Genomic DNA, 23,861 nt, shown 5'->3' on the forward strand with positions numbered 1-23,861 from the left:
CAGCCTCTCTCGCCCCCCCACCTTCTGGGACAGCAGTCACCAAGTGCAGCTCCTCCTCATGTCTCAAGGCTTGTGCCTCCAGCTCCCACCCCCGCTCTTCATGCAGCCACCAGAATGATGCTCCAGAAGAGGAACTCACCTGTCAACACTCACTGAGAACGCTCCTGATCAGCGCCCGGGCGAAGCCCACTCCTGAGGGTGCCGTGCGCCTCCCAACCCAGCCTCCCTGCAGGATCCCAGGTACTCCCTACAGGGCCCTCCTCTCTACGCCCTCACACGCCCCAGTGCACAAGCTCAGCTCTGACACCCTCCTCCTCCAGTGTCAAAGTGCTCCTCGGCCTGGAGACCAGACCCCTGGCACCATTTCCTGCACCTCTGCACCCACCTCTGTCATCCCAAAGCTCTTCCCCTTTTCCAGGCCTTCCCCAGCTTTGAACACACAGCTTGCTGTCTCCCCAGCTGCCTCCATCGGACAATGAGCCCCTCAAAGACAGGTGACGCTTTCTTCCTCAGCACGGCCCAGACCCTGGGGTGCCTGGACATAGGAGGCAAGACTCTTGGAGAAATCGCTGCCCCTCACCTCTCAGCCCACCTCCACCTACCTCGTGAAGTCAGCAGCCATGTGCTTGTCGTGTGGGGGGAGGGACCCTGTCTTACCTGTCTGTGTCCAAGCGGAAAGCCTACATGTGCAGCAGTGAGTCATTAACTGTTACTGAGCTAAACTGCACTTAGCTCAGTAAATGCATAAGCAAAGCCGCATTTCCTAGTCAAACAGCCTAGCCTAGAAAGGCGTTCTCACACACTCGGAACTAAGAAATGACACTTTGCTGTGACCTGACCCTGAAATGTGAAGGTGAGTTCCACCTGCTGCCTGACAAGGAGCACCAGTTGCCTGGGAATCACAGCAGAATAAAAGCAGCAGGAAGGGTCCCGCCAGAGTCACCTGCCAGCGTGAGCCAAGCACCTAAACGGGGAACTTTCTCTCTGCAGAAACAGAGCAAGCGACTTTAATCACTGCTGAGAGGTTTCCATGAGGACACGGAAATTCTGTATCTGTATTTCCACACCAAGGCCTGAGAGGTCGAAGGTCATTACCGGAGAGCGTCGTCCTGCTCTGGCAGAGTCTGGAAAGCCCACTCCTTCTGCTCAGGTGTCTGTGGGCTGAGGAGGGCGACCTGCTGCACTCAGCAGTGCTCTGAGAAGAAGGGCCCTCTGCTGGCACTGGCAAGGGGAGGCTCTGGGAGAGGCATCTCCGGTCCTCTTCAAAAGCCGTTATGCCTCCGTCCTCCATGAGAAGAAGGAGGCAAATCGCCAAGCTTCCACCTCTAGCAACAACTAGAAAACAATGTGAGCCTGATGAGCATCAGCAATGCAAGAACATAAAGACAGTTTAACCAACTAATTCATAGAGCTGAGTTAAGCTCGGTCCCAAAAGACATACACAGCTACCTACCATCCCAGGTCAGAACCTGCGACCGGAGAACGGTCCACCCAAAGCGGTGCGAAAAGCTCTTTCCGACAAAAATACATAGGAAGATGTGGGAAAGACAGAGGAGAGAGAGGGGAAGACAAAGAGCAGTGGGAAGGAGCCACGAGGGAAGCAGGGGCTACAGGTACACACCAGCTGGAAATACTCCCAGGTCAAGATGAACCATCGGCATGTGGGGGCTGCACAGCTCCCGTGGCTGCAGCTTTCCTCTAAACAGTGAGTCCCGACCATCCCACCAGCTGCACACAGAATCACCTGGGCGCTGCCAACAACTGAGGTCACGGGGGCCATGGCCAAGAGGTCACATCTCCTAGAGACAGGCCTGGCACCAGAGATTTGTATTTTTAGCTTTTCTCTTATACATGATTCAAATGCTGATACAGGAAATACAGGGAAATCTCACATCGTCTTCACTGAGCGTCCTCTCGTGGTGCCATCTCCCAGGAGAGTGCCACAGCCAGGAAACCAATTTGATACCACCCATCATCCTCGTCCAGATTTCACGGCATTTACCTGCACGTGTGTGTGTGTGCGCGTGAGCATGTGTTCTATGCAATCTTGTCACATGTATACATTCACGTGACCACTCTGCAGTGGAGATACTGAAGAGTTCCATTCTGCACATTGGCAAGCGCTTGAAACGTAGGTACACATTTACCAATACCCTGTCCTCACAGCGAAACTCAACAAAAAGAGCCCTTAAGCAAGAAGACTTCCTGTCCTGGAAGGAAGCAGGGCCCCCACCTGGTCATCCAGATGTTAGATAAACACCAAGAGGAGGCTCTGGCCAATACCAGAACCATGACTGGAGTTTCCCCCACGAAATGAGAAGACCCTGGGGCCAAGGCAAGCTCCCTGGATCCCATATTCCCTCTTCTAGGCCACATTCTGGTTATCCAGAACCCCAGAGTTCCCGACCAAAGGGCCCCTCATGCCCACTTCTAAGGCCCACCCCAGCCTCTTCCCACCCAGATCCTCGCACCCCTAGACTGGTGACCTGGCTGAGGAGAAGCCTTCCAGGAACAGCGAGCTTGGACAAGCCTGCAGGATGCCCACACGAGGCTCTTCCAAGACAGGGCAGGCCTGGGTGGAAAGGAAAGGGGGCTGGCCCTCCCAACACCACCTCTTCCAGTTATGGAACTCCAAGGCGCGCCCCCACTTTGGCTTATCCCAGCATCTGGTGGCTAAGTGGCCATCTTTGGTCTTCTTGGCTTGTGGCCGTGTCACTCCAGTCTCTACCTTCACCATCACAGAGCTTCTCCCTCTGTGTGTGTGTCTTCACATGGCCTTTTTTTTCTTTTTTTTTTTTTTGAGACTGAGTTTCACTCTTGTTACCCAGGCTGGAGTGCAATGGCACAATCTCGGCTCACCGCAACCTCCGCCTCCCGGGTTCAGGCAATTCTCCTGCCTCAGCCTCCTGAGTAGCTGGGATTACAGGCACGCGCCACCATGCCCAGCCAATTTTTTGTATTTTTAGTAGAGACAGGGTTTCACCATGTTGACCAGGATGGTCTCGATCTCTTGACCTCGTGATCCACCCGCCTCGGCCTCCCAAAGTGCTGGGATTACAGGCTTGAGCCACCATGCCCGGCCCCATTTTTTTTTTTTTTTTAACTAGGACATGAGGTCTCACTATGTTGCCCAGGGCATAAAAGACCTGATCTGTGGAAGACAAAACACTACACTACACTTTTATCCAGGCAGACCTCGTGGCCTGCACCTGCAATCCCAGCTACTCTAGAAACGAAGGCAGAACTGCTTGAGCCCAGGAGATCAAGGCCAACGCAGGCAAGAAAGCAACACCCTGTCAAACCAAATAAAATAAGATCACTAATATTTTAGGAAAAAAGAGACTATCTGCAAGACTTTAGGGCAGGGAAAGTTTTCTTAAACAAGGCACAGAAAACTCTAGTTATAAAAAAGATTAATAAACGTAGCATCAAAATTGAGAGCAAAGGTTCACAAAGAATACCCCAAAGAAAATGAAAGAATGAGCCACAATTTAGGAGATGATATTTGCCACATACATAACCAAGAGATTTCCAGAACAGCTTTAAAAGATCAACGGTGTGGTGGCTCACGCCTGTAATCCCAGCCCTTTGGGAGTCCAAGGCGGGTAGATCTTGAGGTCAGGAGATCGAGACCATCCTGGACAACATGGTGAAACTCCGTCCCTACTAAAAACACAAAAATTAGTCAGACATGGTGGTGCGTGTCTGTAGTCCCAGCTACTCAGGAGGCAGGAGAATCGCTTGAACCCAGGAGGTGGAGGTTGTAGGGAACCAAGATCACACCACTGCACTCCAACCTGGGCAACAGAGCGAGACTCAGTCTCAAAAAAAAAATCAACTATTTAAAGTTTAAACATTTTTAAAAGACACATGGTTCAACAGAAAAATGACAAGAAACAGGAACAAGCATTCCACAGGAGACAAAATCCTAATCATGATGATATACCTACGAAGTCAGCAGAAATTAAGAATCTGATAATACCGAATGTCAGAATGGATTTGGAGCAACAGGAGCTCCTAATACATTAATAGAATCTCTTCAGAAAACAATTCAAGCCAGCATTTGTCTACATGGATACAGCACTTTCCACTTAGATTTACATTCCAGAGAAACACTCACACACAGATAAGACACGACAATGTTCAGGACAGTCAGGTTCTCGACGGCAAAGACAAGCAGAACAAATGGAGAGAAGAAAGGGAGGGAGGGAGAGAAGGAGGAGAAAAGGCAATGAGACAACCCAAACACTCATCAGCAAGAAAACAGATTTTAAATTCTGGTATATTCATACTAGGAATTACAGCAGTGAAAACAAATGAACTACACACAAGGGTGAATCTTAGCCACGTAACAAGTGGAAAAAACCAAGTTACAGAAGACAATCAGCAGGAGGATTCCTCTGTTAGAAAACAATCTAAATAAGTAGTTCAGGGAAACACACCTATGTGATTAAACGGCTTCTGAAATAAGAGTCTGGTAAACCTAACTTCAGGCAGATGCTAAAGTGGGGAAGAGGCGCAAGGACACAGGCCCCTGATTTCCTCATTTGGGTGATGGGTTCAAATGCATCCACTCTGCTGGTACAATTCAGGACTAATATTGCCATTATTCTTTCGTATGAATCAACTGACACAACTCAAAAACTCAGACATTCTACACACAAACCCAGCCTAGGGCCCTCGAAGGCAAAGGCTCTGCAAACCCGCAGATGTATGGGAGGCTAGAAAGAAATGACATACGGGGTTTGGGGTCTGGGGTTCAAGTGTGCAGCGTTCCTTCAAGCAACGACACTGAATGGGACCTTCGGTCACAGGCTGACGTCTCCTCTAAGCATCAGAATGCACTCATTATTGCTACAATATAAATAACAATGACATGATTACAGTGTGAGGCAGTTTTTCTACTGTAAGAACCAACCTATAGACAAAGCTCAGGACACTTATTTAGAGCTTCAGAATGCATTTACCTGCTGTAAATCCTTAATTTGTTTCTTAAAAAATAATATAACTCTTCAGAATACATTACATTAGAAAACTTTAATTCCTAAAAATACAACTCATCGTCAGACTGCAATGTCAACGTTAGAAATCTTTATTTTAAAAAGTAATATACCCGGGCCGGGCGCAGTGGCTTACGCCTGTAATCCCAGCACTTTGGGAGGCCGAGGCAGGTGGATCACGAAGTCAAGAGATCGAAACCATCCTGGTCAACATGGTGAAACCCCGTCTCTACTAAAAATACAAAAAATTGGCTAGGCATGGTGGCGCGTGCCTGTAATCACAGATACTCGGGAGGCTGAGGCAGGAGAATTGCCTGAACCCGGGAGGCGGAGGTTGCGGTGAGCCGAGATTGCGCCACTGCACTCCAGTCTGGGTAACAAGAGTGAAACTCCAACTCAAAAAAAAAAAAAAAGTAATATACCCAGTAATTTGGGAAGTCATGTAGATTGCTCGAGCCCAGGAGTTCAAGACCAGCCTGTGCAACACAGGGAGACCCCATCTCTACAAAAATAAATAAATAAATTAAATTAAAAATAAGTGAGGTGTAGTGGCACATACTGGTAGTCCCAGCTTCTTGGGAGGCTGAGGTAGGAGAATGGCTTGAGCCCAAGAGGCAGAGGCTGCAGTGAGAGGACACCGCACCACTGCACTCCAGCCTGGGCAACAGAGCAAAACCCTGTCTCAAAAGATAAAATAATAAAGTAGTATAACTGCTCAGAATTATTGTAAATCTTACAAAAGTTTCTTTGTAAAAGTAACTGAGATGGAAAGGAAGGGTAAGGGTACGGAATTTTTTTCCTGCAGGAGTGGGGAAGACGGCAGGAAAGATGCATCCTTTTTCCCTCTGTGCCTCCTGGATGTGAGGTCCACGTGGGCTAGCGTGTCACCGAGCAGCATTGGCCCCTCGAGCCTCCTGTGCACTCCACCGCCACAGCCTGGCCTCAGGAGGGAACAGAGCCGGCTTCATATGATCTTAGATCACTAAATTTGGACTCAAATACAAACCAGAAATGCCTGCAAGTCCAGGCTCATATTTTTTGTTTTGTTTTGTTTTGAGACGGAGTTTCGCTCCGTCTCAACCTCCGCCTCCTGGGTTCAGGCAATTCTCTTGCCTCAGCCTCCTGACTAGCTGGGATTACAGGCACGCGCCACTCTGCCCAGCTGATTTTTTGTATCTTTAGTAGAGACGGGGTTTCACCATTTTGACTAGGATGGTCTCGATCTCTTGACCTCGTGATCCACCCGCCTCGGCCTCCCAAAGTGCTGGGATTACAGGCTTGAGCCACCGCGCCCGGCCGCCGGGCTCATATTTTTAGAACCGTCCTTTGTATCCACTGTGAGCAGCACACACGGGAAGACAGCACCTAATGGTGCCACTGAGTAACCGCATCCCCATTGCTAGTTTTGATTCCAGAAGACACAAGTGACCCCACCTCAGACCAAGCAGAAGCAAGGACAACTTTGCAGGGAGCATCTCGGGGAACTTTTAGGAGCAACTGTCTCTCTCCCACCACAACATAAGCTAGGAAGCAAACGGCTCCCACTGCTCCCAGCAGAGCTGTACAACAAAAAGCAGAAGCAGTCTCAGGATGAGTCCAACAAGGTGGACAGTGGAGCAGAACTCAGCAAGGATGTCAGTCCTGGAGGAGGCACCTGGCAGAGTGCAGAAGCCTTCCAGCAGCCCGGTGAGGCAAACACTCCCAGAGCCGAGCTCAGTACGCCGAAGAGAAGGTGGACGTGGGCCCGCAGAGGCCGAGCATGAGCCCAGACCCTCCGAGGTCTGCCCAAAAGGTCTTAATTTTATCCCCAAAACTGACTTTTAAGGATTCAGTGTTTAGGAGGAACATAGCCAGATACCCATTTACAAAAACTGCTCCAGGGCCCACGTCGGGGCAAGGCTGGAAACCAGGGGAAAGGTTACAGTAAACCAGGCAAGAAATTATAAAGTCTTAAATTAAGGCAGCAGCAGAAAGACGGAGAGAGGCAACTCCTAAGAGAAAAATCGACGTCGAATTGGCCAGGTGTCCTGAGATGTGGAAGGTAAGGACGAGAAAGGCCTCAAGACCGCAGCGCAGGCCCCCGCGGTGCGCTGGGATCGTGGAGAGGAGATTAAGGCTCAAGTCCTGGTGGGTGCGGGCACCAGGAGCGCGGATAGCGCCCCCCACCCCGCGGCGCCGCCTTAGCCCGCAGGATCCCGCACGCCCAGAGCGGGAACGCAGCAGGATCCGGGCTGGTTCTCCTGGAGCCCGCGCCGCACGGTAGGCGGCGGCAAAGAGAGCGCATAGTCCCAGAGGATGCGACCGAGGCGCGGGACGGCGGCTCCCGCGGGGCAGGCTACACAGGAGCCCCGAAGACGCAGGGGGCGCGGGGCCCGAGGCCAACGGCCGCAACCCCGCCGCGACCTGAGCACGGAAAGGACGCAGGTTCGGCGGTGAGCGAGGGGCGCAGGGGCCGGAGACCCGGAGTCTGGCTCGCCTGAGAGCAGCGCAGGCCCCATAGCGGCCCTCGGGAGACTGCGGAGCGCAGCTGGCTCTCCCCGGCGCAGGATCTCACCTGGGTCAGGCGAGGGTCACCCCGAGCAGGCTTCACACCGCGGAAGGGAGCCCATCCGCGCTTCTATCCCACCGGCCAATCGCACAGCGACTCGCGCCGATTGACAAGCTTCAAGGACCAACCACTTGTGCTTGTGGGCGGGACTAAGAGAACTGCAGCCCAGAAGCCCGCGCTAACGGTTGCTAGGGACGCAGCAGACACCTCCTACGGCGCTTCGGAGGACCCAAAAGGAATGGGCGCCCCCGCCCCCGCCCCCCCCCCCCCGCCGGGCAGATACGGTTTCCTCCGGTCTCGGGATCAAAAAGGGTGAGTAGCGCAGAGCTGGCCCCTTGGCGGCCTCTTTCTGAAGTCAGCGGACGCGGGGCGGCTTGCTTACGGGCCCGGAGGCTCCGCGGGATAGACGAAGACTGCAGCTTCTCGTCCGCGCTGGGATGGGAACGGCTTACAAGGGGAGCCCAGCTGGAGCCCCAGAACCGGCCAGCCGGCTGGCGGCCCCACCAGCGCAAGTGCCCCGCACCTACCCGGCTGCTCTGAGCGTCAGAAAAAGGCGGCCTTTCGCACGGGTAAAATCCGCGCGGGGACGCCGGGAGAATGTTGTTGCTTTTGCCGTTCGGCCCATTGTACAGACGCAGCCAGCGAGGCTCGCAGAGGCCAGGGGGACCGGCCCGCAAATTGCAGCCACGGAGAGATCCGCCTGGCCCGCGGCCCCTCCACGTCTCCGAGGTCGGGACAGGGACATAAGTCAATCCTCGAGCCCAGGGCGTCTCTGCACTCTCCCTCGACGTCCTCTCCATCCGCTGGCAGCCTCGGCTCTGTGTGTCCCGCTTCGACTCCCCCTGCTCTCCTTCCCAGTTTCTCGCCTCCAGATTGCTCCGGCTCCGCTGCCTTAAATTACCTGCCCCGGGGGAGGCACGGCGCGCGGCCTCATGAAAGAACTACAACTCCCATGAGGAGCTGGGCCCGCGCAGGCGCGCCGCTGCTGGAGCCGCCGCGCCGGAATCCCATTGGTTGGACCGACTCTGAGGCGGGAGCCCTGATTGGTTGAGGGACCTGAGGCGACAGATTCCGGAAAGGGGAAGAGCAGCCAACATGGCGGCGGAACGCGGCGCGGGGCAGCAACAGTCGCAGGAGATGATGGAGGGTGAGCGGCCCCTGCGGGCGGCGGCCCAAAGGCCCGGCGGGCGGGGGGAGCTGCGGGCCGGAACTGCTCCGTGCCTGAAAGAAACTCCACGCCCCACCTCCGGTCTCCGCCTCGCGGCCCCCTGACAGCTGACAGCCGGACCCGGGGGGAGCGGGGGAGGCTCGACTTCAGGGAGCCCTGGCTCGAGGGCGGCAGCGGCTGGGGGGAGAGCGGCGGCGCGAGGCCAGGCCGGGGGTGGGGCTGAATGGGACGCGGCGGCTCCATTCAGTCCAGTTGGAGCCTCGCCCCGAGCCTCTGAGATTGACCGGCGGGGGAGCGTCCTCGGTCAGCTGACGAGGAAACTGAGGCTCCGGGCGCTGGGACCCACCGTAGTTTGCTCCTTGGTTCACGTGGCGAGGGTGGAGAAGGGTCTCCTCTTGAAATCGAATGGACTGTTGCGAAGGGGTAACGAGGAACCAGAAGATTGAGTTTCGGAAGGTGATGCTTGTTTTCAAAGCTGTCATAGTTCCCAAAAGACTAAATTCCACTTTCTTCCTCCTCATTCACTTTGTTGGAAAAAATTATATACACGTGTGTGTGTGTATACATGCCTGTAGGGGCAGTCATATACATGTATGTACGGTGCGTGTGCACATGCATGCACACACCCAGTACAGTCGTATACATGTATGTACGGTGCGTGTGCACATGCATGTTATATACACGTGTGTGTATACATGCTTGTAGGGACAGTCATACATGTATGTACGGTGCTTGTGCACGTGCATGCACACACCCAGTACAGTCGTATACATGTATGTACGGTACGTGTGCACATACATGCACACACCCAGCACAGTCATATACATGTATGTACGGCACGTGTGCACATGCATGCACACACCCAGTACAGTCGTATACATGTATGTACGGTACGTGTGCACATGCATGCACACGCCCAGTCACCGCCAACTGGGAAGCAGTCGTCAAGTGCTTGAATGCTCTTGGGTCCCACGGTTTGGTGAGGGTTACAGAGCTCGCCGAAGAACAGCCACCGCCTCCTGTGAAAGTGGTAGGGAAGAGGAATGTGGAGCTGGGGGAGGAGGGTGGGTGCAGAAGGAAGGGCTGACGTGTTTGGGAGTGGCAAGGCCAGCCCTGAGCTGGGGCCTGAAGAATAACTGGAAGGCGACGAGGTTGGGAATAGGGTGAGGGAAAAGAGCAAGAATCACTCCAGGCGAAGAAAACTGCAGTCAAAGGGTGTGGAAGAGAGTTTGACCAAGTCATATGTGATAGGGATGGGGGCGGTGGTGGTAAGGGTCTTGGACTTTTATACCCTTGAGGCTTTTTAAGTAAGAAGTGCCTCTTTGTGTCCTCCCACTCCCTCTTCAAGTGTTTCCATGTCTTAGTAAATGACAAATATAAAGGCCGGGCTTTTCTCTCTGCCCCACTCCCACCCGTGTCCTATTAGTCAAGGAGCTCTGACACCTCTACTTTTAAAACTATCTCCAAGTCTTCGATGCCGCCTCCATTCCCATTGCCTGTACCTTAACTCAAACCTTTGTCATCTCTAGGCTAGACGGATTGCCCCTACTCACCAGCCCCTCATCCCCAGTACACCAGAGTAATCTTCTTATATTCTGAGTCACTGGCCCATGTTCCAGACCCTTCATTTTGGCTAACCTTCATTAGTTAAGCCTCTCCTAACCTCACCCCTCCTCCCCTTCCTGGGGTCTCTGCACCAGCCTGTCGCTTAGTAGAACTTTCTCTCCCTAAGCCTGGACCACCAAGTTCCCTGTGCCTAGTTAAACATCTGCTGCATGTCATGCACATGCTGACCGCTCTTGTGCCTTTTCTGATTTAACCCTGACAGCAACTCGCTGAGGTGTGGGTTCTACACTAACTCCCTCCCACAGACTAGGAGATTGAGGCTCTGAAATGGAAATGATTTGCCAAAGCTGCATCTCCAGCAGCAAGATGCAAACTCAGAAAGAGCATTCTAGAAATACTTTGGGACTCAAAGATCAGATTTGGATTCTAGAATTAGATCAGCCTCTCTGGCAATGGAGAATGGGTTAACAGAGAGACGAGTTAGGAGGCAGGCCAGGAGCCCAGGCCGCAGCTAATAGGTAACTGAGCCACTGTCATTGCCAGGGTAGGGAAGAAGAGATGGATCTGGAGGTTTTGGAGGTCGGTTTTATAAGGATTTGTTTTATTCAGCAATTCTTTCTTGGGTTTTACTTTGCTACTAGGCTAAGCAGGAAATACAAAGATGAAATTGAACTCTCTCCCTCAAAGAGCACATCTCTTTGTAGATAAACCATAGTCAGGAGAGAGTATTTTCAGTGTGGTTGATAATTCCAAGTAATGCGTTAGTGCCTCGTGTTTTCCAGACAGACTTCCAGAAGAGGTCGTGAATAACGTTACAAAAAGGAAAAATGGACCGGGCGCAGTGGCTGGCGCCTATAATCCCAGTACTTTGAGAGGCTGAGGTGGGTGGATCACTAGGTCAAGAGATTGAGACCATCCTGGTCAACATGGTGAAACCCCATCTCTACTAAAAATACAACAATCAGGGGGGCATGGTGGTGCGCACCTGTAGTCCCAGCTACTCGGGAGGCTCAGGCAGAAGAATCACTTGAACCCAGGAAGTGGAGCTTGCAGTGGAGATCGTGCCATTGCACCCCAGCCTGGGCAACAGTGCCAGACTCCATCTAAAAAAAAAAACAAAGAAAAATGATTTGACAACCTTACCAAAGAATTTTTACCTGTCACACTGAATTGCCTTATTCTTTTTTTTTTTTTTTTTTTGAGACAGAGTTTTGCTCTGTCACCGGGCTGGAGTGCAGTGGTGCAATCTCTGCTCACTGCAACCTCTGCCTCCTGGGTTCAAGCGATTCTTCCGCTTCAGCCTCCCGAATATCTGGGACTACAGGCGCATGCCACCACACCCAGCTAAGTTTTGTATTTTTAGTCAAGACGGGGTTTCATCATGGCCAGGATGGTCTTGATCTCTTGACCTTGTGATCCGCCCACCTCGGCCTCCCAGAGTGCTGGGATCACAGGTGTGAGCCACCACGCCCGGCCTGCCTTATTCTTTAATTCAAAAAATATTTATCAACCTTTGAAAGCCTTGAGTTGGTAACATACTGTCCAGTGAATTTCACACCAGTGAGCTTTCTGTGGGCAGTCAGCACTGTTGGCTATATTCTCCTCCTCTTTAGTGATTTTTCCTGCCCACAGTCTGATTTGAGTTAGTCTTGATTTCTTTCAGAACATGGGCCTGTGCACTTGGCTGGTTTTCCTAGCCAAATGAATAGTGGAGCATGGATGGAGGTATGTGACAGAAGGGTCACAGTGGTGGTCACCCAGCCCGAAAGTGAGAGGCCCTCCTTCCATTAGTGCATTTAATCATAGGTGATCCAAGGCTTTCAGAACACTGGGGAATTCTTCACAAGCTCCTTGAGGGCAGAAGTAGTGTGTTCCTCACCTAAGTATCCATATGGGCTCCACACTCTGCTCCCCAGCATCCCCCCCCACCCCCGTTCTCCCCACTGCTATATGCCTCAGGTGGTGCTGGGACCTGGGAGACACGCAAATGTTCATTGAGCTGGATTCAACAAACATGATTAAATGAAGTCCTTTTGACTTACACCTCGGTGTTGGTCTGTTATATGTTCCTCAAAGTCCCATAAAGTGGATGTGAATTCTTATTGACATTCATGGGTTCAGTTGACAGGCGGGTCGAGTCCGAGGAATCCGGCGATGAAGAGGGGAAGAAGCACAGCAGCAGCATCGTGGCTGACCTCAGTGAACAGAGCCTGAAGGATGGGGAGGAGCGGGGGGAGGAGAACCCAGAAGGTAGGAGGCCCAGCTCCCTCAGGGACTTCTGCTGGTCGGGAGGTGTGGCTGTGCTGCACGTGGTCTGTTCCTGGGTAGGGGGTGTGTCGGTCTGGGGAAGGAAGGACTGTTCTGTTCCTTAGGGGCCCTCAGGGCAGGTGGATCCGCAGGCTGACTCATTGATGGCATTTGCAAAAAGCATGTGTTTTTTTCCAGTTCCACTGAAGGCAAATCCTAGCACGAATATTGACAGTGGTGTGCTATTGGAGACAGAACCACGACATTGTTTTTTTAGCCATGTGTTTAGGAAATGAGATTTGAAATAAACATAGCTGACTGCTATGCTTCTATGTCCTACCATAGTAATAGAAACCTTTAATCTCTGAGAGGTTATTTCTGAGTACTGCCTTACCATTTTTATAGGCCTGAGGATTGACTTTTAAAGTGCCTAAATTGTGGCTGGGCATAGTGGCTCACGCCTATAATCCTAGCACTTTGGGAGGCCAAGGCAGGTGGGTCATTTGAGGTCAGGAATTCGAAACTAGCCTGGCCAACATGGTAAAACCCTGTATCTACTAAAAATACCAAAAAAAAAAAAAAATTAGCCAGGCATGATGGTGTGCACCTGTAGTCCCAACTACTTAGGAGGCTGAGGCAGGAGAATCGCTTGAACTCAGGAGATGGAGGCTGCAATGACCCCAGATTGTACCACTGCACTCCAGCCTGGGCAACAGAGTGAGACTCTCTCTCAAAAAAATAAAAATTCAAAAAAACATTTTTTTTTAATTAAAATGCGTAGATGTTAAGAAAATCATTTTATGTGGAAAATAGCCCAGTTGCCTCTTATTGTTTTAATGAATAACAACAACAAAATAAATTTAGAGATAATAAAAGTAAGTTCTCACCCATAATGATGGTTTTTCACCCTCCCCAGCAATGGCCCAAACCTTTTCATTTGCTTAGAAAATCAATTTATGTTGAAAAGAATGAGAGAAGTCATATGAACACAAAAAGATACCCAAGATAATTAGGTTTAAAAAGCAAGTTTTGGCTGGCTGCGGTGGCTCACGCCTATAATCCCAGCAATTTGGGAGGCCAAGGAGGGCAGATCACCTAAGGTTGGGAGTTCAAGATCAGCCTGACCAAAATGGAGAAACCCCATCTCCACAAAAAATACAAAATTAGCTGGGCATGGTAGCACATGCCTGTAATCCCATCTATTTGGGAGGCTGAGGCAGGAGAATTGCTTGAACTCAGGAGGCGGAGGTTGTGGTGAGCCAAGATCGTGCCATGGCACTCCAGCCTGGGCATCAAAAGGGAAACTCCATCTCAAAAAAAAAGCAAGTTTCTAAGCTGGCACAGTAGCTTACACCTGTAATACCAGCACTTTGGGAGGCTGAGGCAGGTGGATCATGAGGTCAGGAGTTGGAGACAAGCCTGATCTATACAGTGAAACCCCATCTCTACTAAAAATACAAAAATTAGGGCCGGGTGCGGTAGCTCAAGTCTGTAATCTCAGCACTTTGGGAGGCTGAGGTGGGTGAATCACGAGGTCAAGAGATCGAGACCATCCTGGTCAACATGGTGAAACCCCATCTCTACTAAAAATACAAAAAAATAAAAAAATTAGCTGGGCATGGTGGCGCACGCCTGTAATCCCAGCTACTCAGGAGGCTGAGGCAGGAGAATTGCCTGAACCCAAGAGGCAGAGGATGCGGCGAGCCAAGATTGCGCCATTGCAGTCCAGTCTGGGTAACGAGCGAAACTCTGTCTCAAAAATAAATAAATAAATAAATAAAATACAAAAATTAGCCAGGCGTGGTGGCATGCACCTGTAATCCCAGCTACTGAGGAGGCTGAGGCAGGAGAATCGCTTGAACCTGGAAGGCGGAGGTTGCAACGAGCCAATATTGTGCCACTGCACTCTAGCCTGGGCGGCAGAGCAAGACTCCATCTCAAAAAAAAAAAAAAATACAGTAAGTTTCTACTTTAATTTTCTTTTTTCTAAAATTATATTTATTATTGTTCTGTCCCTTTAGAGATTTTTTTTTAAAAAGGCAAGTTTCTAAGCAGTATTCATATATGTACTTTTACCTGCTAAAGAAAACACATTAAATGGAGTCTTTTCAAACAGCAGGTTTAAGAAGGATCTATACATTCTGCATTTTCCAGATTTGTATACAAGAAACAAACCTAATTTTTAAAATAACATTGTGCTCTCTGTGCCAGCAAAGATGATTGGTAACTATGGCAACCTACTTTTAAGGCAAAAGGAGACGACCACAAAAGTACCAGTCACACTTACTTTTTTGGCACTTGGGAGCTGATATTCTGGAAGTGGTGTGGGTGGAATGCAGTGCATGGGAGTGATGGAAGCTTCCGTTATCGCCTGACTTAGTCACAGACAGTGGGGTGGTAGGAGCCCCCGCTATCCTCAGATAGGTGCTGCTGAGACATCGGGTGTTCATGGAGGACTTGAGAGTTGGCAGAGCAAGCGCTGTGTGCTTTCTCTCCCTGGCTCACTAGCACAGGCTAATGATGTTGTCGTCATGTTCTCTAAGTGCACTGGTGCGGTAATGTGTTATAGATGAGGAAAATGAGACTCTGCAGCTTGTCCAGGGGCATGCAGCTACAAGGCAGACCAGCTGGCCTTGCCTGGAAAAATCCAAGTTTTTTTCTTCCAGATGACTAGCTGATTATAAATACTCTGGGAATACGCATTTCTAGTCCTTAGAGAAGCCAAGACTTTCTTACCTATGTTTAAGTAAGTCTTTTTTTTTTTTTGAGACAGAGTCTTGCTCTGTCACTCAGGCTAGAGTGCAGTGGTGCAATCCTAGCTCATTGCAACAGCTCCCAGGTTCAAGCAATTGTCCTGCCTCAGCCTCCCACGTAGCTGGGATTACAGGCACCCGCCACCATGCCTGGCTAAGTTTTGCATTTTTAGTAGAGATGGGGTTTCACCATGTTATCCAGGCTGGTCTCGAACTCCTGACCTCAGGCAATCCGCACACCTCAGCCTCCCAGCACCCAAAGTGCTGGGATTACAAGCGTGAGCCACCACGTGGGGCTATGCAAGTCTTAAATTCAATTAAAACAAATGTAATCATGTCAACTGTTACCTTCTACCTATTTTCTCTAAATCATTTTTAAAATATGATGAATATGTAATATACTCAGAAGGGTGTTCTAGGCTGGAAACCTTGTTTCAGAGGTTAGCTGACATTCTTAGTGGTGGGTGGGCAGCCAATGCTGGATATATTACAAAGAAGACCCCTTAAAGCCATGTGGCCATGTGTCCTGAGGACACACACAACCCATTTATCCCTGCTGGCCCAGCATAACTGGCCTTCTGCTCTCAAAGGGTCCTGGTTCAGATGACGTGACCTGGGCACCCTGCCTTAATTGTAGCACCTCTTCCAGGGCAACTTCCAGAGCTCATAAACCGTGACTTGACACTGTCTTTTGAGGGGATTTGTATCCTCTCTCTTGGTTTCTCCAGTTCCTTTTCATTATTAGGTTAGTTGATATCCTGTAAAGTCATGGATAAACTATAGTAAACATGCTTTTTAACTAGCCACAGTTGATCATTACAGAAAAGGCATAGTGGAAAAACTGCAGTGAATTCAGCTGTGTGGGACCTTTACTTTGTTAAGCTGGTCTGATGTCAACTGCTCCTCTCAGAAGCCTGCAGGAGAGGTGCGGAGCCAGCCTTGGCGTGCGGTCCAGAGCTGTGTGAGGTCACTCCCCTGCAGAGGCAAGTGCGTGTTTGCTCTAGGAAAGAGGTGCAGTAAGAGCCCCGACAGCCCTGTGAAGTAGTGACAATGACAGGAGGTACAGGAGAAAGCATCCTACAGGAGTCATTCACAGGATCCAGACTGGGAGAAGCACTGCAAGACAAACAGCTTGTTTTCCTGCAACAGAACACTGCAAGGGGAAAAAGAAATTTAAGAAAAATGCTGGCCTAAGTGCAGTGGCTCATGCCTATTATCCTAGCACTGTGGGAGGCCAAGGTGGGAGGATCACTTGAGGCTAGGGGTTCCAGACCAGCATGGGCAACATAGCGAGACCCTGGCTGTACAAACGTGGTTGTAACAACTTAGCTGGGCATGGTGGCACACACCTGTAGTCTCAGCTTCCTGGGAGCCTGAGACAGGGATCACTTGAGCCCACAAGTTCAAGGCTGCAGTGAGCTATGATTATACCACTATACTCCAGCCTGAGCTGCAGAGTGAGGCCCTGTCTCTTAAAAAAAATTCAAATTTAAAAATTTTTTTAAAAAGAGGAATGCTATCTAGTCACAACATACAGCCTTATTTGAGTCATAATGCAAGTAAACTAGGGAAGAAATGTGAAGACAGTTGATGAAATGCGAACACTGACAATAGTTGGCGATATTAAGGAATTACTGTGAATATGTTTAGTGTTTTAAGGGATGTGGGTGTGTGGGGGGGTCTTCATGAGTGTGTGTGTGTCGCTTTTGTGCATGGGTGTGCCTGTTTCTTTGTGTGTGTGCATCTGTGTGTCTTAGTCCTTTTCAGCACATATGCTGAAGTAGGTTCCAATGAAAGGAAGTGAGGAAGTGCTGCACAGGGACGCTGTCCCCCCAGCAGAGAGAGCAGCTCTCTCCCCTCCTCCACACAGAGGCGGCGGCTCCGCGGTGGAGAGTCCTCATGAAATCCAGTGGGCTTCTCTGCTGGAGTGAGTTCACCAGTCTCCCCGTTGAGAAGTCTGTTTAAATTATTCAGTGAGCCTCTTTGATCCTATCTGTTGAACTGTGTTTTGTTTTGTTTTGCTCTTTACAGAGAGAAGTGTTTGTAGATGCTGGGCCACCTTCCAAAGCAATAAAAGGCCCATCCTTGAGCATCTGATGTGCCCAATGTGGTCTGGATATTGTGATGACCTAGTTTGTCGCCACACACAGAAAGGGAGAAGCTGTGTAGGTTCCCTGTGTAGGAGGTGGGCTGCTCCAGTCCCACTGCTCCTGAGTCATGGGAAGGCAGTAGCGCTGCCCTGCTCACCTGCACTCAGCCACTTCCTCCCCTCCTTCCCACCAGCAGCTTCGAAACACATTTCCGTTCTCAGGAAGTTCAAAGGCACAGATGGATGTTTGGAGACCCTTTGCCAATATCTGAATTCAGGAAATTCAGGATGCTTAAAATGCCACTATTGTTGGAGCAGGGCCCAACCCTTCTACGTTCTCCAGGTCCTCAGCGAGCCTTCCCATCAGCTTCTTCTCGGCGTCTGAGCTGGCTCTGGGCACAAACAGCACCAGATCTCAGCCAGAGGCAGCTCTTCACTGATGACTCCTGTTAACAGGGTTCTAAAGAAGCCTCTTTTTCTTATTTTTTCAGAAGAACACGAGCTGCCTGTGGACATGGAAACCATCAACCTGGACAGAGATGCAGAGGTAATGCTGCCTGTTCAGCCCAGCCTTAGGGGGCGCAGTGACAGACCAGCCTGTCAGGTTGTCTTGTATGAGATTAGAAAGCTAGTTCCCTAGTTCATGTCGTTTTTCATGCCGGTGACTGTTATCCCACGTCCAACCCTTGAGGAGTGTGTGGCAGATGAGATGCCTTTGACTCGTACATTGTCTGGGTCTGGTGATTACATCATACATGGCGGTCCCAATGGCCCCAGGCTGTATATGACTGGTCTCTGGGCCTCCTGAGCCCATAGTGTGTCTCTGATAGGGACGGGATGGGGTGCATCTCCTCAGAGCCTGGGCATATGTTTTGTGCATACAGGATCTAGGGAATGAGAAAAAGATGCCAAGTGTCAATCATTTTGAGAGTCGGTTTTGCATAAAACTAACCGTAAGTCGCCACTAAACCAGAGAGCCCCTACAGCACACCTTGTCACTGACATGTGTCTGCTGCAGACCCGCCTGGCACTGCCTCCCCCACCGCTGCCCACTGCCAGGCCTCCTTTGATTGCTCCTCTTCTAGGACGTACGTCTCCAGCCACTTTGCTATAGCTGAGTATAGATTTCTGCTCTGTTTCAGGATGTTGATTTGAATCACTATCGCATTGGGAAGATTGAAGGATTTGAGGTGCTGAAGAAAGTGAAGGTGAGAGGAACTGTCACCAGGGAACTGTGACACTCAGGACTGTCACAAGGGAACTGTGACACTCAGGAACTGTCACAAGGGAACTGTGACACTCAGGACTGTCACCAGGGAACTGTGACACTCAGGACTGTCACAAGGGAACTGTGATACTCGGGAACTGTCACCAGGGAACTGTGACACTCAGGAACTGTCACCAGGGAACTGTGACACTCAGGACTGTCACCAGGGAACTGTGACACGGGAGCTGTCACAAGGGAACTGTGACACTCGGGAGCTGTCACAAGGGAACTGTGACACTCGGGAGCTGTCACAAGGGAACTGTGACACTCGGGAGCTGTCACAAGGGAACTGTGACACTCGGGAGCTGTCACAAGGGAACTGTGACACTCACCTATGGGATGTGGATGAGTCCCGAACTGAGCAATTAGTCCTAAGTTGTGGTCCTTGTCCCAGCCTGTGGGAGGTGGGGCTGGCTCCACCTTGTGGAAGTCTTTCTCTACTGGAAGCATAGTGGGTGTGAGACAGCAGTCAAGGGACTTGAGGCCTGGCCCTGGGGTAATCACTGCTGAGCTCTGGCGGCCAGGGAATCCTGACTCTGGCCTGCCTCATTTCTGCGCCTGTGTTCAGTTAAGCCCTCACCGAATCTTACGGCCCTCAGTGCATCTCATTTGAATTTGTTTCTCAAAATCAAGCCCACTAAGGACTTTAAGGCTCTGCCAAGAGTGGTACATATCCACGCCCCAGGCCAATGCCTCCCTCCCTAACTAGGCCTCTTGGTGTGGGGCCTGCCTCTGCCTCCTGCCTCCCTTTGGGTTCCTGCTCATCCTTAGGGTGTGTGGAGGAATTCTAGCCTAGTGCCCTTGCCCACCTGCCTCCCAAAGGTCAGCGCCTTTCTCGGAAACAGCAGAAGAATAAAGACACATCCTTCCACCAGAAAGGCCTGTCCTGTGTCCTCCAGCACCAGCTGAGGCCTTCTCATGGCCTCCCCCTTGCCTGTGTCAATTGTCCTTTTCCCATCCCCCAGACTCTCTGCCTCCGCCAAAATTTAATTAAATGCATTGAGAATCTGGAGGAGCTACAGAGTCTTCGAGAGCTGGATCTTTACGACAACCAGATCAAGAAGATTGAGAATCTGGAGGCGCTAACAGAGCTGGAGTGAGTCATGAGACCCATAGGAGAAGGTGGTGGGGAGGCCACTGGATGGGGGGTGTCCAGTCTCTCCAGAGCCAACCCCCTGCTGGCTCTTGGCCCTTGAGAGGCTGCCTCTGCCACAGGGTCCTGCCCTGCATGCGAATCCCAGGCCTTTGCCTGCCATATTCAGGGATCCAGGAGGCCGAGTCAGCTTCATGCATGTCTTCACCTTCTTGGACAATCCTGACTTGCAAAGTACATCTCCGGTGGGAAGGCTGCAGTGGGACTTCTGGAAAGCCTCCATTCAGGGATGATACTGAGATTGGTAGAGGAGAACGTTAATCCAAAATTTCCTGTTACCTTTTGAATTTTTTTTTTTAATTAAGAAAAGTGACATTTCTAATATAAGGAGTCAGGTCCTCAGCCAGGTGCAGTGGTGCACACCTGTAATTGCAGCACTTTGGGAGGCCACATTGGGAGGATCACTTGAACCCAGAAGTTTGACATAGCCTGGGCAACATAACAAGACCCCGTCTACAAAAATTAAAATTAAAAAAGGAGCCAGATCCTAGTTATAACTTTACCTGGATTTCTGCGCCTTTGTTGCTCATTATTTTTGTTTGTTTTGTTTCTAATTCAGTACATATCAGGTCCCTTGTGTGTGCAGAGCCTGGTGCTGGAGGTCTCGTCACGGGCACAAATGTGAATGAAACACAGTTTCTGCTTCAGATACCATGCTGGGAGCCAGGGCATCAGGAGCCTGTAGGCTGCCACTGGCTTGCTCTGGGCTCCTGGGCAGCCTCCAAATCTCTCATGATAGCATCAGTGTGGGCCAGACACTAGCAGGGGCACAGTCAGACCCCCACCCCCGCAGTGACTGCAGTCACCTGATGGGGATGCCACTTCTAAGGTGGTGTGAGTTCTATGCAACCTATGCTCTTGTAATTTTTTTTTTTTTTTTTTTGAGACAAGGTTTTGCTCTTGTTGCCCAGGCTGGAGTATAATGGCACAATCTCGGCTCACCACAACCTCTGCCTACCTGGTTCAAGCAGTTCTCCTGCCTCAGCCTCCCAGGTAGCTTGGATTACAGGAATGTGCCACCACTCCTAGCTAATTTTGTATTTTTAGTAGAGATGGGGTTTCTCTGTGTTGGCCAGGCTGGTCTTGAACTCCAGACCTCAGGTAATCCACCTGCCTCAGCATCCCAAAGTGCTGCGATTACAGGTGTGAGCCACTGTGCCTGGCCACTTATGTAAATTTTTTTTAACTGTTTTGCTTGTTCTCAGGATTCTAGATATTTCTTTTAATCTGCTGAGAAACATCGAAGGGGTTGACAAGTTAACACAACTGAAAAAACTCTTCTTGGTCAACAATAAAATCAGCAAAATTGAGAACTTAAGCAACTTACATCAACTACAGATGCTAGAGCTGGGATCTAACCGCATCCGGGTAGGTGTGGGAGAGGCAGCTAACGGGCTATGTAGGGGCTCAGTGGGTGTATGTAGAGTGCATGCTGAGCTTCATTTGTCTTCCGCTGTGATTTTTTCATGAACAGGGAAATTATCATTTTTAAAGAAATGCTAACTGGAAGTCAGTATTAGTAAGCCCTAACTGAGTGGTCTAGCCTTTCTTCTGCACATAGATTTCAGTTGCTCTTCATCCAAATCATGATCCTAAATCACACCATTCCCAGTTACATTCTGCCGGCGATGAACCAACCTACTGAACGCCTTGCTCTTGACCCCACTCATGGTGACCTCTGCAGTGCTTCTTTGGGATGAAAGCTTCCCAAGCCCAGCAGAGTGGTCACTTGAAGTGAACTGACATACACACCAGGGGCTTTAGAAAGTGTCTTGATGGTGACACACTCCCGAAGGCAGTGCTGAAGTGGGCCTTTCTCCCTACGCAGCTTCATACTCCTGGGACACAGTCCCCAACAGGGTTAGGTCTGTTCTCCAGGATCCATTTGACCTTGAAAACCTGGGACACAATGGAAATAAGAGACTTTTGAAAGGTGATCTGCTGTTCCACAGAAGCAGGAGTGAGCCTTCATCAGCTGACTCATCGCCACCGTCATGTGCTGGAGGGGAACCTGGGAGGGTGTCCCAGAAGGACTGCCACTGGGGATGGATCTGCCAGGCAGAGAGGAGGGAGGGTTCCCATGGGCAGGGAGGAGGACTTCTGTCAGCTAGAAGAGCATTGGAGCCCCATGCCCAGCTCCTAATAGGGGTCATGGCACAGAGCCTGTGCTTCCCTTGGCCTTGCTTAGTGGCTCCGGCAGGTGTTTCTGAGCACGTCTGCCCCTGCCCCATGTTCCCAGATGCCCCTCTGTTTGGCTTCGGGAAGTATTACAGCATGCTATGTCTGTCCTGGGCCCTTGAGAGCTTGGACAGGATACAAACCAGGGGAGGGTGGTTTTGGCAAGAGTTTCTTGACAGTTACTGTTATAGATCTCATGGGCACAAACAGCAAAGCAGCACATTTAAGAGAGCCCAGATGTCCGCATTTTATCAAGTTTCTCACTGTGAAGCTTTCCAGGGGGACAGTGGCTCATCACAAGTTAATGCCAGCTCATCGTGTGAGGATGCTACCACCCCTGCCAAGTCCTATGGTGGTGTGTGGATTAGCACGTCTTCCCTCCTGGAGTCCCCACCTGAGTAGCATGTACCTCATCTGGTTATTTTGTGTCTGCTGAAATATTTAAAGAATGACTTATTCTGAGAGAGAGTAAACTGACAGAGGAAAGAAACTGAAGTCAAATCAATAAACAGTCATTAAACAGCCTGCTGTAGGCAAGTCACCGTGGGGAGGCCAGACAGGGCAGCGTCGTCACTGCCTCTGGAGGTTTATGGTTGATTAGAGGAGCACAGCATCACAGCAAGGAAGAGCGGTGCGGGAGGGTGTGGAAACTGGGCAAGAGGGGCAGAGTGCTGTGGGGTGTGGGCCCCCAGGAATCCTAAGTGAGGACCCCGAGATTTCAAAGACTTGGGGTCAGAATGCCCCATACTTCTGTAGAGACCGAGTCTCTTGATATGTTGATGTGTGAGCTCACAAGTTTAGAACTGGAAGAGACTTTGGAATCTGCTGGTCTGTGGATTCTAAGTCTGTTCCTCAGAACCCCAGAAAATCCAAGGTTGGGAGTGAGCTCAAGACAGTCTTGGACTTGCCACTGTTGTATTCTACCTTCAAGTAAGATTTCCAGTGGAAATCTTAGCAGAGACGTCACTAGCCCCACATCTCAGAGCTGAAGCCCAGATAGCTCTGCCCCAGTGCAGGCACCGGCCGGCTGCAGCACTCACCACTCTTCTGTCCTTTCCACAGGCAATTGAAAATATTGACACATTAACCAATCTGGAGAGTTTGTTTTTGGGGAAAAACAAAATTACTAAACTTCAGAACCTGGATGCGCTCACCAACCTGACGGTCCTCAGTATGCAGGTATGGAGCTCCTGCAGGCCCTGGCTGGGCAGCGCTGCCCAACACAGCCTTCGTTTCACCCTTCACAGCTGGCATTTTGTTTCACCATCAGTGTGCCATTGAAACCTCAGATGCCATAGACTTTATATACACACGTGCCAAGCAAAAGCTTAATTCTCTCTTTCATTTTTATTTTTTTTACTTTTTTAGAGAAAAGGTCTTTATCTGTCACTCAGGCTAGAGTACAGCAGAGGGCTGTCATAGCTCACTGCAGCCTCCAACTTCTGGGCTCAAGCCAACCTTCCACCTCAGCCTGCCAAATAGGTAGGACTACAGGCATGTACTACCACGTTTGGCTAATACTTTGTGCAGAAGAGATGAGGTCTCACTGTGTTGCCTAGGCTGGTCTCTTAACTCTTGATCTGAAGTGATCTTTCTGCCTTGGCCACCCAAAATGCTGGGTTCACAGACATGGGCCACTACTCCCGGTCTTGTTTTTTGTTTTAAGAGACATCTCACTCTGTCATCCAGGCAGGAGTGCAGTGACAGGTGCAATCATAGCTCACTACAGCATCACACTCCTGGACTCAAGCAATCCTCCCTCAGCCTCCCAGGTAGCTGGGACTACAGGCACACACTACCATGCCTGGCTAATTTTTGTATATTTTGTAGAGAAGCGGTTTCACTATGTTGCCCAGGCTGGTCTTGCACTCCTAGACTCAAGCAAACCTCCT

General features: G+C 50.4%; 2 protein-coding genes across 18 annotated transcripts in view; one reads left to right on the top strand and one right to left on the bottom strand.

The window, feature by feature from the left end:
* PASK (PAS domain containing serine/threonine kinase) overlaps positions 1–8,480 on the bottom strand; it is a 48,347-nt gene extending 39,867 nt beyond the window's left edge. For 7 of the 16 annotated variants that reach the window (XR_013519195.1, XR_013519196.1, XR_004744973.3 and 4 more), the window contains exons 1-2: positions 7,555–8,480; positions 1,096–1,335 (exon numbers count right to left, since the gene is read on the bottom strand). Coding sequence is in view for 10 of the 16 variants with exons in the window: in XM_035306328.3 (XP_035162219.3) it covers positions 1,096–1,291 (196 nt within the window). In the remaining 6 variants the exon portion in view is untranslated. Of the gene's footprint in view, positions 1–139; positions 250–1,095; positions 1,336–4,740; positions 4,855–6,434 lie in introns of those variants that run through there. The other 9 variants (XR_013519194.1, XM_078328957.1, XM_035306324.3 and 6 more) reach the window with 7 other exon arrangements.
* Positions 8,481–8,614: 134 nt separating this feature from the next.
* PPP1R7 (protein phosphatase 1 regulatory subunit 7) overlaps positions 8,615–23,861 on the top strand; it is a 29,521-nt gene continuing 14,274 nt past the window's right edge. Inside the window, exons 1-7 of one of the 2 annotated variants that reach the window (XM_035306378.3) lie at positions 8,615–8,695; positions 12,404–12,532; positions 17,863–17,918; positions 18,514–18,579; positions 19,604–19,734; positions 20,997–21,159; positions 23,032–23,148. In XM_035306378.3, the coding sequence (XP_035162269.1) occupies positions 8,644–8,695; positions 12,404–12,532; positions 17,863–17,918; positions 18,514–18,579; positions 19,604–19,734; positions 20,997–21,159; positions 23,032–23,148 (714 nt within the window). In that variant the 5' untranslated portion in view covers positions 8,615–8,643. The remainder of the gene's footprint in view (positions 8,696–12,403; positions 12,533–17,862; positions 17,919–18,513; positions 18,580–19,603; positions 19,735–20,996; positions 21,160–23,031; positions 23,149–23,861) is intronic. The other variant, XM_035306379.3, reaches the window with a different exon arrangement.

Source organism: Callithrix jacchus, chromosome 6 (genome assembly GCF_049354715.1).
Source record: "Callithrix jacchus isolate 240 chromosome 6, calJac240_pri, whole genome shotgun sequence".
Lineage (NCBI taxonomy): Eukaryota > Metazoa > Chordata > Mammalia > Primates > Cebidae > Callithrix > Callithrix jacchus.